The sequence below is a fragment of the Larus michahellis genome, chromosome 8 (genome assembly GCF_964199755.1).
Source record: "Larus michahellis chromosome 8, bLarMic1.1, whole genome shotgun sequence".
Lineage (NCBI taxonomy): Eukaryota > Metazoa > Chordata > Aves > Charadriiformes > Laridae > Larus > Larus michahellis.
This window is the reverse complement of record NC_133903.1, coordinates 7,077,018-7,089,459: the sequence shown is the minus strand read 5'-3', so window position 1 is coordinate 7,089,459 and position 12,442 is coordinate 7,077,018. Positions and strand designations below refer to the sequence as shown.

The 12,442-nt window shown below is 55.7% G+C and overlaps 1 protein-coding gene across 1 annotated transcript in view; it reads left to right on the top strand.

Moving 5' to 3' along the window:
* HS3ST6 (heparan sulfate-glucosamine 3-sulfotransferase 6) overlaps positions 1-11,906 on the top strand; it is a 41,429-nt gene extending 29,523 nt beyond the window's left edge. The window contains exon 2 of the mRNA XM_074598528.1: positions 11,052-11,906. Within this exon, the coding sequence (XP_074454629.1) occupies positions 11,052-11,670 (619 nt within the window). The 3' untranslated portion in view covers positions 11,671-11,906. The remainder of the gene's footprint in view (positions 1-11,051) is intronic.
* Positions 11,907-12,442: the final 536 nt, after the last annotated feature.

Here is a 12,442-nt window from a genome sequence, read left to right as displayed (position 1 = left end):
GAGTCCCAGGGACCCATCACCATGTGGGTCCTGCCACTGGCACTGCACCCTGGCTAATTAGTCTGAGCTAATTAGCTGAAAGCTCGTAGCTCAGGCCAGCACTGCTTGTGGGCCGGGACCACCTGCAGCCACTGTCCCCCAGGACGTAGCACCGCACGGCAGCGAGGGGATGGAGGCGCTCAAAATATTGGAGGATTTTGCTGCAAATTTGCGTATTGCGGCTCCACGGCACGGCTGGTGCCCACGGCCCTGCAGGCAACTGCAAAATTATAGGTAACTCTTTTTTTTTTTTCTTTCTTTCTGTCCCCTCCCAAAAGCAGCACTTCCCGATGCCCGGGCTGGCAAAAGGAAAAGAGCTCTGCTCAAAAAGCAGTTCCTAAGAGACAAATGAGAAAGCACAAGGGCATCGAGAAGTGGAGGGGTTCCCATTTCTGCTGGCCATGTAACTTTAAACCCGAGCAAAATGAGATTTTGTGGGCTTTTCATGTCCTTCCTGTGCTCTCCTCCACCTAGGTGGGAAACCGGGAACGATCAGCCCTTTGCTGCAAGAGGATAATTTAGTGAAAACCAATATGTGTATTTTTTTAGTTGTAATTGAAAACAAAGACCTTAGACGTAGCGATCTCAGGGATTTTTTTTCTTTTTTTTTTTTTTTTTAAACGGCAATAAATTTTGCCTCTGAACGGCCTGCCAGAAGCGCGCCGCCTGCCTGGAGTGCTCAGACTGGGGACAACTGGTCCGTAAAAAATAGCTGGCCATCGGAAGTATATAAGTATGCGTTAATCATGTTATGCCCATCCGAGCGGCGTGTGCCTCCTCGGCACGGCGTTGCAATTGCTGGCGTTAGTGGGGTGCTCTCCCAGAGCAGCGGATGGGGGGGGTCCCTTCCCCTCCCCAGGCTGCAGTGATGCACAGCCCCCAGCCTGGCAGCCCCCTGCAGCTTTTAGAGGAAATTTTCCTTATTTATTGGAGCGCCCAAGGATCCCAGTTACCGGAGGTATAAAATTTGTCACCGGTGCCTCTACTCTGGTTGCAGAAGAGCATAATTTGTGTTTCTCTGTGCTCAGACAGCAAGTCAGGTCATAAAACACAAGATGCGTGGTGAAGGGAGAGCGTATTTAAAAGGCTGATTCTGCTGAAAGGTGTAATAATCTGCCGGATTACTTGCCGGGGTAGCTGCAGGAAAATTTACTGCCTTGGAAAGAGATTATCAGCAGCCGCTGCTGCCAGCGGATTTCTTCCTTTTCTTTTCTAAGAGGAAGGAAGCTTTTCATTGAATTCCTGCTGCTCGCGCCCGGGAGCGATGCTCCCCCTCCCGCCGCCAAACCACCCCATCAGTTCTCACAATTTGGAAGGGAAAAAAATAATCCGGATGATGCTAAGTGTTGTCCTTATCTCCCCTCTCAGGTGTGAGGGGGAAATTTGAGGCTGTGTTTCAATTATGCTGGTGTGAGTTTACACCAGCGCCGCCAGCGCCTTCCCTGCTCGGAGCCTGCAGGTGCTGAGCTGGCAGAGGGGGGGTTGGATCTTGCTCTGGAGGCATAAAGAGGAGAGGAGGTTTGTTCCCGAGCAGCCCCATGCCTTGCTCCCAGGCAGCCCCTGCCTCCCTCCCCCGGTCCAGGGCTCCAGGAGCATCCCGCCAAGCCCCAGCTGCAGGAACAGGCTTTGCACGGGTGGCACCGGGGCTACCCCCGCCACCAGCCGAGCAGAGACCCCGACCCCGAGCATCCCCTCCTGCGAGCGGGGACAAAACCTGAGCCTCTGCGGAGCATCCCTGGCAGAGCCGAGCTGGTCCCTGGCAGAATGGAGCCGGAGCAGCTTCCCGGGGCCACTCATGCTGCGAGTTTGCAAGTCCTGCAGTGCCCCCAACCATACGCTGGAGGGACGGGGCTGGGGCTTGGCGGGGGCCGGGGGGGGGTTGGTTTTGTTTGATTTCATTCCCCTGGAAGGGAGGAGGGCGGTGGCAGGCCGGGGCAGCTAACCCCTTTAATTGTGTGCAATGAAGGCTGACAGTGCCGAGGCGCAGCCTTTAAAAGGAGTACTGAACCTTTAATTCCTGAATAAATCATCTCCAGTCTGTTGCTCCTTCATCTGCAAGCTGTTTGAGCGCGGGTACGTATTCACTGCTGGGAAGGGTCATTTGGAGATCAGAGCCCTCGATTGACCCGGGTCACAGGCAAGACACCTGCCACAGGCTGTCCCCGCGCCCCCGGGGCCGCCGGGACTCGGGAATCAAAGGGACACCGGGGAGCAAGCAGCAAGAAGAGGATTTCTAATTGCTGCCGTGCAGACGCGCCTCATTCCAGAGGGATGGAGAGGGGCGTGCGTGCCCGCTGCAGCCCTGCCCTCACCGTAACACGGCCCCAGTCCAGCATCCCAGCAAGGCTGGGCTCCCGTCAGCCCACGCTTTCTGTAGGGTTTGGGGGGATTCACCTAGCTTTTCTGTTTCTCGCCTGTTTTAACCCAAGCAGTGAGTTCAGCTGCTTTTTCATGGATGGTTGTTCAAAATACATCTTTGCTTGTTGCAAGCGAAACGTTGCTCCTGTGAACGGGAGGTTGGTTTGGCTTCAGGTCCCCCTCCTGCCGTTGAGGGCTGCAGGCAGCACCGTCTTGCTGCTCTTCTGTCTCCGGGTGACCTCTGGAGGTACCAGATGTCCCCGTGGGCTGTGGGGTGCCCGATGCTCACCGCTGCAGACATGGGCGACGACTCCAACAGCAAACGGGCGTCCCAGGGCGGCCGTGGCTTTTATGCCTTGTCCAAGGGGCATGGGGGGCACCTGCGTGGTGGCGGCTGTGGTGGATCCGTGGCAAACATCAATGGGGTGTTGAGCTGTTCTGCATTTTTGGGGTGCTAATAGCTCCACAGTGGAGAAGGGTGAAGAGGGACTGTCTCCGAATCCCCTGGATGGTAACAGAGGCCAAGCAGCCTCTTCCTTCAGCACCGCCGCTTCCAAGCAGGGAAGGAGCTGCGCCCTTATTAACTCTGGTTTCTGCTTTTCATAATCATATGCCGTTATGTGCATTCACAGGGAGCCCTTTGGCCTTAACGACCCCGCTGGAATAACCATACAAAGAAAAACCTTCAGGGCCTTGAGCTGCCTGTAATTGCAACCCCCAGCCATAAACAAGAGCACGATGGCGATGCAAATGCTGGGTGGCGGCGGGGAGCGGGGCTGGGTGGGAGCAGGGGGCTGCGGCTGCCCCGTGGGGTTGATGGGGAAATGGCCTTTTTCTCGCCTTCCTGCCAGGGCTTGGGACTTGGGGCACCCGGGGGTTTGGATAGATGGACAAAGCAGTCGTGGTTTCCTAAATGGCCTCGGTCTTATCGTGGTTAATAACTGGGTGTGGGGTGACTTGTGAAAGCAGCCACTCCATTAGAAATGCTAATGGGCTTCTCCCCTTTCAGCGTTCCACATCCCCCGGATCTTGATGCTAAATAGGTCGGAAAGCCAAACTCAGAAATCCCTGGCTGCTGGCCCTTCACGGAGCCCCCCAACAGACCCTATTGCTGCCTCCCTCCTGCTTTGCATCCCGTGCCCTTCCCAGGATGAAGCAGCCGGGCCCTGCAGCCGGTGACGGAGCCCCTCGGAAGGGTCTGCAGGGGCCTGGACCCCGCGGGGAGCAGCCCTGGCCGGCAGCACCACCCATCCCATCGCATCTCCCTTCTCCTCTGAGCCTCTTCTGCAGCCTGGCCCGTCTGAATCCCAGCCTGGGGACCCCGTCACCCGTGGTCGGGTGCTGGGAGAGCTCTGGGGTCCTTAGGGTCCTTAGGAGACCCTCCAGTTGTGGTCCTGGGCTGTTGGCCGGGCGAGATGCTGCTCGGGGGCAGGAGGAGACGCTCGGGGCTGTTCAGGGATGTTCCAGCTGGGAGCGGCACTGGGCAAACCTCCACGATGTTTCATGTATCAAACTGTAATTAGGAGCAAAGGGCAGGGGGGTGCAAAGGAGCATTAATAAATTATCTTCCTTGTTGTTAATTGACGTGTCTCAGAGTCAGCCGATCGTTGAGCCGAGGGCTTGGCTCCCCTTCCAGGCGCATCACAGGCTCGTTACTGCCATCATTAGCATATTCAGGTTTCCCTGCTTAAAGCCAATTAGCTCCTGGCCAGGCCTGATTGGGAAGCCGTGGCCTCATTTGCACGTTTTTGAATTGGTGGAAGAATCAAAAATAATGGAGGCAGGCCTGGGATGGAAAGTGCCCGGGGGGGTTCTGCCTGCTGGGGAGGCGCTGGCAGGACCCTCTGCCTCCTCCGAAGGGGCAGCAGGGGAAGGAGATGGGGAAGATCACAGTAATTAGGAATAAAAAGGAACATGGCCTAATTTGCTCCCGGGCGGCTTGATGGTGAGTTCAGCCTTCCGTGCCTTGCACTGAGGTTCAACAGATGCCCCGGTGCTGCTTCCAGGAAGAGAAGGTGATGGAGGGGACAGGGGTGGGGGTTAAGCACAGCTACCCACCCGTGCCCCCTACCCCGCTTTGGGGAACGGGGGGTCCAGCATGTCCCCTGACAGCCAGGGTCTCCTTGGCAGAGCCGGGAGCAGGGACACAAGGCTGGATCCGTCCCTCCTGACGTCCCACCCCCCCTTTCTCCTTTCTCGCCCTTTGCTTCCCGGCAAAGGTGCTGCTATTTTAGCTGCCTTGAAGGAGAAGGTCTGGTATCTTAAAGTCTGCATAACTGGTTCCAGTTTAACAACTTCATAGCCGCTGTGCGGCCACAAAGGCAGCCTTGTCCCGCCGGGTGAGATAAGCCTGTTGGGGCGATTCATATGCAGATCCGGGTGGTACCGGGTGTCTGCTGGGAGAGGATAAATCTGTCCCAAGCCTTGTCCCCCTCTCCTGGTTCCAAACTGTTTTACATTTACACAAAAAAGGTTCTGTCCCCCATTGAGCCCGGTGCCGGGCAGCCTGTCACCCTGCCTTTGAGAGAGGAGGTCCCCTGGAACCGCAGCCGGACCCCACTGGGTGCCCCCTGCCCAGACAAGGCTGGGCTGGGGCGGGCGAGGGAGCCGTCACCGACGCTAAGCTGGGCTGTCCCGGCCGGTTTTGTCCCCCACGTCATCCCGTCGCCCATCTTATTGCCTTGAAAGAGTCACTTTCTTTGGCCCTGCAGAAAGCTCTCAACCATATCCCCTCCGGCAGAAATCCCCTTGCCTTTCACTTGCTTTTGTCGGGGGCTTTTTTTTTGTGAGGGCTTGTTTTTTTAATAATAATGGAGAGGGGCTTTTTTTTCCCCCCTTTTTCTCTCCCACTTTTGGTGATAACATAGAACCTACGGGCCCTGATCCAGACTGCACCTATCACCCATGTCTGCGGTTTATCTGGGGTTTCGGGGGCCTCCCTTTTCACGTTCCTGGCACAGGTTGGGCCTGTGTCTGTGCTAAAGATGCTGCCTGGCATTTTTTGGGGGGATGAATTTGTGGGCAGAGCCTGACCCGCGAGTGGAGCTGCCGTTTGAGCAGATGGCGTGGGTACTAACATAGGGATGCTCTCGGGCTGGAGACTTATTTATCAGCGAGGTTGTCCTCCAACGGGCGCATCCATTACTTTATGCTCTCAGCCGGGTGCTGGGAGGAGTTCTCTTTCGTCTGCAACAAAATCATCCTGGAGTCAAGGAATCATGAACCAATTAACCCTGGAAAGTTATGTCGGCCCAGTTTTTTGAAGTCTGCTTTGATTGCTTGCCTGTTATGGCTGTTAATCTGTACTTAATGCAGTTTTCTGCATTTTTATCGGGGCTGTAAGTTATTGCACCTTGCTACCTCAACAGAGGAGGTAATTAATCTAAACGAGGGCCCCCCGGGAGCACAGCCCTAATCTGCAATTTCCCATTGACTGTAATAGAGGGAAGATCCCACAGAGGTCCATCAGCCCTTGGAAATGCACCTCGGCTGAGAGCAATTAGGGGATGTTACAGACGTGAGTTTGTCGGCTCAGCCCCTCGGTGACTGGTAACGGCAGCCCCGGGTCGTGGCCGGCTGCTGGGTACGGGGTGGTACCGCAGCGATCCCGCAGCCCCCGAGCGAGCGGGTACCACGGCTCGGGGGGTGAGAGGAGGATGGGGATGGGTAACTGGGGTGGGTGGAAAGGAAAATTTGGTGAGACAATGAGCAAAACGGCTCCTGGGAGGCTCTGAAGTTGATGGTGGCGTTTTCCACCCCTCTCCATGATTTTTGTATTTTATTTAAGCATTAACAGCCTAACACGTTGACTATTTCTACGTAGGAAATCCCATTTCTGGTGCCTCTCAAATGCCAGTTGTTTTGCTAGCTAATTTATCAGCTTAATAGAAAGGTAAAAAGAGTTTTATTTCTTCTCCTGGGCACACAGTCTTCTCTTGAAATACAAATTGTCTACAAGGCTGCCGAGGTGCCCCCTCATTGCAGTGTCGCCTACTTGTAGGCAACGCTTAGCATTCCCAAGGCGTTTTCTTAAGGTCAATAAGAATTAACTGTAAATTTAATTAAAGTTTCCAGTGCTTGCACTAAAGTGGAGCACAATAGAAGCCCGGTCTGCTCTTTGCCAGTTTAAGCCAGATCTGGAGGGAGACAGGGGTTATCAATAATTAACTGGGGTAATATAGGGGAAAGTATTAGGGAGTTAATGAAAACGTGAAATAGCGTAATTATCTTGCAAGTAGCTGGGAGTGATGGAGCTGCTGAGGAAGAGGAGGTGTTGCACAATTTGCTCGGAGGCTGCTGTTCCTGACGTGGTCCAGGGATGAGGTTGGGACCCAGGTCCTCCACCACCTGGGTGGAGGTGGCTCCCCATTAACCGAGTGCGGGATCGAGGGTTTAAAGCCCAGCCAGTGGCCTCCAGCCCACGGGGGGTCATGTGTCTTCCATTCCCATCGGAAACAAAGCTGTAGGTGTGTTGGAGCCTGTCCGAGGGTCTGCCTCAGTGCTCTCTTGCAGAGCTTTTGGCTCAGATGGACCAGCCTCGGAGGGGTTTTGCATGGGATGTCGCTGCCCCGTTGCTGTCCCCAGTGGGGGGACCAAGAACGTGGCCATGCTGGCAGGGGAAGGTCTGTGCGCCCCGTCGCACAGGAGCTGCCTGCTGTTGCTCCAGCAGTACCTGTGCAAACAGAGTTGGGAATCCCTGCCCCAACATGGGCTTTTATTAAATATTCTATTTTCATTAAACTTTAATTAAGCCTAGGATGGTGTGGGTGGCTTTAATTAAAGCCGGTGTGGTTCCTGTGTGCTGAGAAGCCCTTGGTCGGCAGGATGAGTGCGGGGAAGGTGCTGGGACTGCTGGGTGAGGGTCTCCTGGGCTGCCTGTGGTGAGTGGGGTCCTGGGGGTCCCTCTGTCCCACAGACCCCTTAGGGATGGCCTTGGCACCATGGGGCTCAGCCTGGCCCTTGCTGTCCCTCTGCAAAAAGAAAGAGGGGGAGTAAAAAGGCTTTTATTAAAATGTTTTAGCAAAGCCTTTGCTGAGGGCATCCAAACTCACGTCGTTCTTCGTGGTCAGCGCATCAGTTCTCCCGGAGAGCAGCACTGTTACAGGCGTAGCTCACGGGTTTCCTCTCTGGTTTATGTCCTCGGGAACATCGCAACGGCAACTGCAGCAAACCCAAACCATCGGGTTTTCTGAAAGCTGAGCACAACCATGAATTCTTGAGCTTGGGTCAGCTCGGTGCCAGTTTGGGGAGCGCAGGCTGAGAAAAGCAGTGTTTTGGTTTAACGTGGGCTCTCCAGGCTCGCGGATCACGTCATCCCAAGTGTTCGCTGTTTGATAATAAACATTTTATTGCCCATCGAGGAGAGGAACTGTTTTAGGTCTTGAGCCCGTGTTTACTGAGAGAGGGTTTGGGCGGGTGAAGAGCACAAGGAAGGAGCCGTTTTGCTGTGCAGGAATCCCGGTGGCATCTGGGGAAGCGCTGCAGAAATGCTTCAACAAGTCGCCCGGAGAAGCTGCATGAAGCAGCCTGGCAAACCCTATGGCGGGTTTCAGGACATAATTAGAGTTAAATGTGCTTTGCTGGCTGGTTTGGGGGGGGGAGCAGCAGGTTGGAGGTGTGCTAACGGCGGCGTTCGGAGGTGGGAGGTTGGTTTTTGCCTGACAGCAGGGAAGGAATTGGGGTGTGGGGTGCAAGGGCCTGAGGCTGGTTTGGGAGGGCGCTTCCCAACGGGAACGCCAGCAGTCAGCCCCTCCAGTGAGCGCGGTTATTTAGGGCAGGGGGGGGAAGGTGCTGAAAAGTTTGGGGGAAGCGCCCATCACTGCCCCCAGGATACAGGTACCCCCGAAGGGCACCCCCCTGCCTGGGCACCGCTGCTGCTAGGCTGGGGACAAGAAGTGGCTTTGAAAATGCTGGCACTGTCCAGAAAAAAAAAAAAAGGGCGGGGGGGGGGAACCACAAGTGGCTTTTGCCTCTTGTTTGGGGGAGGGAGTTGTGCGGGGCCCAGCATTGCTCGCAAATGCTTTTAATAAAGTGTTCTTTCCTACGTCCAGGGGAAAGAAAAAAAAAAAAAAAAAACCACCAACCCAAAAAACCTCAAGCCTTTTCCCATTACATAAGGAACAGATGCTGCTGGGCAGAGCCCTGCCTTCGCCACAGCACAGCCCCGGCTGCTGCGTGGCTCGTCCCCTCTCGCCGCGGGGACCCCGCTCCCCTGGGCAGGGATGGGGATCCCTAAAACACCCTGTCCTGTCCCAAAGCGCTGCTGCCAAGAGCCAGCCCCGCTGCAGGATCTGGCTGCAGCCCAGCAGGAAGGTCCATCTTCATCCTCCTGCTCTGCCAGCATTCCCGCAGGGATCCCCTGAGCAGGGCTTTGGAGCTCTCCCCGTCCTTGCGTGGGTCGGCTTGGCTTCAGACAAGCAATGTTAAAAAATCCTTCTGCCTGGATGAGAGAGGAGAGACGTACGGGACAGGCAGGGGAAGCTCCTCTGCCTCCCAGCGAGCCCCAGGGGACCCGGGGTGAAGCAGCCCCAGGGGTGCATGGACACCCCAGGAGGAACCTTGAGTTTTAAAACCAGAATTCTTCCAAGTTCAGGCAAAATGGAAAGTCCTTGTAGGAAAGAGGCTGTCCAGTCCCAACTCTCTCCTTTTGGTTAAGTGAAATGTCTCAGATTTGATGTTTCTGCTTTATTTTATCCCGTGTCACAGTTAATATTTGGCTATTGGTACTTTTTTTCAAGAGACTTCCTGAGCCCTGGAGCTCGTCCTGGGATGTCTCTGGGCATGGTGCAGCGCGGGTTGGATCCCCATGTGTTTGCTGACCCATACAAGTGATTTTGTGTCAGGATGGTGGGTGTTTGTTGGCTGGCTGGATGTAGGCGTCTACACAACAGCTGCTACACATGTTGTTGCTTGGTGCCTCAGTTTCCCCTTGTAAACCAGCACTTGCCGGCTGGGTTAAGTGCTCTGCCATCTGCTAAGAAAAGTCTAGGTGGGAGCAAAGGAAGTGCTCATTCTGTATGTGTATTTCTGTGTGCACACAGACCTGTAGGTTTTATTTCAGAAGAACTATGGAAATGGTTTGGTCACTTCCCAAAGTATTAAGCAAGCCTCTGGAATCCTTGTGTCCCCTCCCTGCGGGAAAGCAGTCTCCTGTTGGGACAGACGCAGTGCAAGGACGGGCACCCAGGTGGGGTGGGCAGCAGGGCTGAGCCCCCGGCACTGGAGCAGGATGCTGCTGTGCTCCGAGCAGGATGAGTTTCCAGCCCAGGGCTTTCAGCAAGAGACTCCTCTGGCTTACGTGGCTGGGGAAGGGGACGGTGTGTGTCACCCTGAGCATGACGGAGGGAATGGGGACCACAGCTTGTGACAGCACAAAGGAAATGAAGCTGTTTCAATCCCAGACGAGCCCCAGGAAAAGTGCGTTCCGTCTCTGTGTCCATGTGGGGTCCGTTGGTGAGGGCTCCTGTGTGGGGTGCCATGGGAGTGAGCTGGTGGGACACGGCTGGGACGCAGCAGCAAGAGCTGCTGGTCCCCTGGCACATCTGCATCACCTGCCAGCAAGGGAAACCATGGGGAGCAGCAGCAGCTCGGGGTGGCATTGTGTGACGGGGAGCCACGCTGGTGCTGTGCCCAGGAGCTGCCACCAGGATGGCCTGAGGGGACGTGCCCATCCCCAAGAAGGGGGATGTGAGGGGCTCTGGGGGACATGAGGGGCTCTGGGGCAGGTGCCTGTGCTGGTGGCAGGGGAGATACATTCTTCAGCCCCTGGCTCTCCTCATAGGGTGACATGCCTGGGTAATTTCTCCGGCAATTAATGCCTCATTAAAGTGCACAAGGGAACAATCAGGGCAGTGAATTTTACGCAGCACAATGGCTGGGCCCTGAGAGGTTTTCTGCCTTTTTTTTTTTTTTTTTTTTCCTGAAAAGGAAACTGTCTTTTTCTGGCCTTAACTGCTTGCTGTCTGGAGGCAGAGGAGGTGGGAGCCTTGGTGGGCATCTCCATCCTCAGGCATCTCCATCCTTAGCCACCGCTTTGGTTTAACCCCGTGGGTGCACACCCCCGTGATGAGGTTGACCTCTTTCCTCTTTGCAGCCCTACATGGCGAGTGGACACATCCAGGACGTGTCATGGGTCTAGAGGCTGGGATGAAAACCAGCCCCGTCCCAAAACACACATGTTGAGATGCGCGTGGCCACCACTGAAACTCTCTGGAGGCAGGAGGAGGGAGTAGGAGGAATTTCCAGGGCTGGGAAGTAGGTTGTGGGGGACCTCCAAGGGGGACTGACAGCCTGCGAGTGCCCTCTGGACGGTGCTGCTGGCGGGGCAGGGTGACAGGGAGTCCCTTCCCAGTGACAGGGAGTCCCTTCCTGGACACACACCCTGGGCGGATGAAGCGTAGGCTGAGATGAGCAAAAAGGAGAGACCTGGGCAGGGGGGCTCCTAGGAGGGCTTTTGAAGATGAGGAGGTGACCGGTGGGGTGTGACAAGACAGTGTCCCTGGCTGGCAGGAGGGGAAGGAGAGAAGCAGTCACAGACGGGGAGCCTGTTGGCATTTCGGGCTGGCTTTTGGGGTTTGCTCCCGCTCATCCCTGTTGCGGCATCAGGTCAGAGCAGCTGTGCCTTGAGCCCTGACTGCGTCCCTTTCTCCCCCTAGGAGCCTGATGCCGCGGACGCTGGAGGGACAGATCACGATGGAGAAGACCCCCAGCTACTTCGTCACCAAGGAGGCTCCCCGGCGCATCTACAACATGTCTCGGGACACAAAGCTGATCGTGGTGGTGCGCAACCCCGTCACCCGCGCCATCTCGGACTACACGCAGACACTCTCCAAAAACCCCACCATCCCCAGCTTCCAGGCCCTGGCCTTCAAAAACATCAGCACGGGACTGATCGACACGAGCTGGAGCGCGGTGAGGATTGGGATCTACGCCAAGCACCTGGACAACTGGCTGCAGTACTTCCCCCTCTCCAAATTCCTCTTTGTCAGTGGGGAGAGGCTCGTCAGCGACCCAGCCGGGGAAATGGGCCGTGTCCAGGACTTTCTGGGTCTCAAGAGGGTGGTGACAGACAAACATTTCTATTTTAATGAGACCAAGGGCTTTCCCTGCCTGAAGAAGCCGGAGGGTGGCAGCAAGCCCCGCTGCCTGGGGAAATCCAAGGGGCGGCCGCACCCCAAAATCGACGGGCAGGTGATCCAGCGCCTGCGGGAGTTTTACAGACCCTTCAACATGAAGTTTTATCAGATGACAGGGCAGGACTTTGGGTGGGACTGAGCCATCCACAGGGCACGCTGCCGTGCTGGGACCTGGTCTGCCCAGCAGCGTGCAGGGCCAGGACTGCGGTCCAGGGATGCCCGTGGCTGCCATGGTCCAGGGATGCCCGTGGCCACCCCACCAGCAACCTCCTCCCTTTGTTTTAATTTATATCAGACCTTTTCCAGCGAGAAACGGACCCTTCTGGAGTAGAGAGAAATATTTAAGAAATAAAACCACAGATGACCCCTCTCCCCTCCCCGACCAGATTAAATATTCTTCCATATAAATCTTGCTAATCTATATTAACTGTGACCGTTCTCGCTGGCGAGTGGGAGCGTTGAGTGCGTGGGTGGGTGCGTGGGTGTGGGCGGGTGCGTGGGGGCGACAGCTCTGCCATCCACAATAAAAGCTGTGGAAACCAGTTGGCCACTGGGGCGTGCAGCCAGTGGGTGTTTGCTAAAGCAAATTCGGGTGCTGAGTGCAGGCAGGGGCTGCCGTCAGGCGGTGGATGAGGCCGGCTGAGCAGCAGACCCCAAGCATGGGGGAAATTTCGCAGCTAGAAAATAGTCTGCAGGAATGTCCTAGTTAAGAAAAAATGATTGATGGCAGTAGTTTTGACTAAATGCCAGGTCCAGGGTTAGGGAGAGGGAGTTGCGTATCATATACCTTCTTATGTTCTTTGAGTAACCCAGATGATAAAGCAGGGCATTTCTAACCCTTAGGATGAAAATCCCCGCACCCCCTGAACTCACCCAGGCAGAGCAAACAAAAGCCCCAAACTCTGACCTTT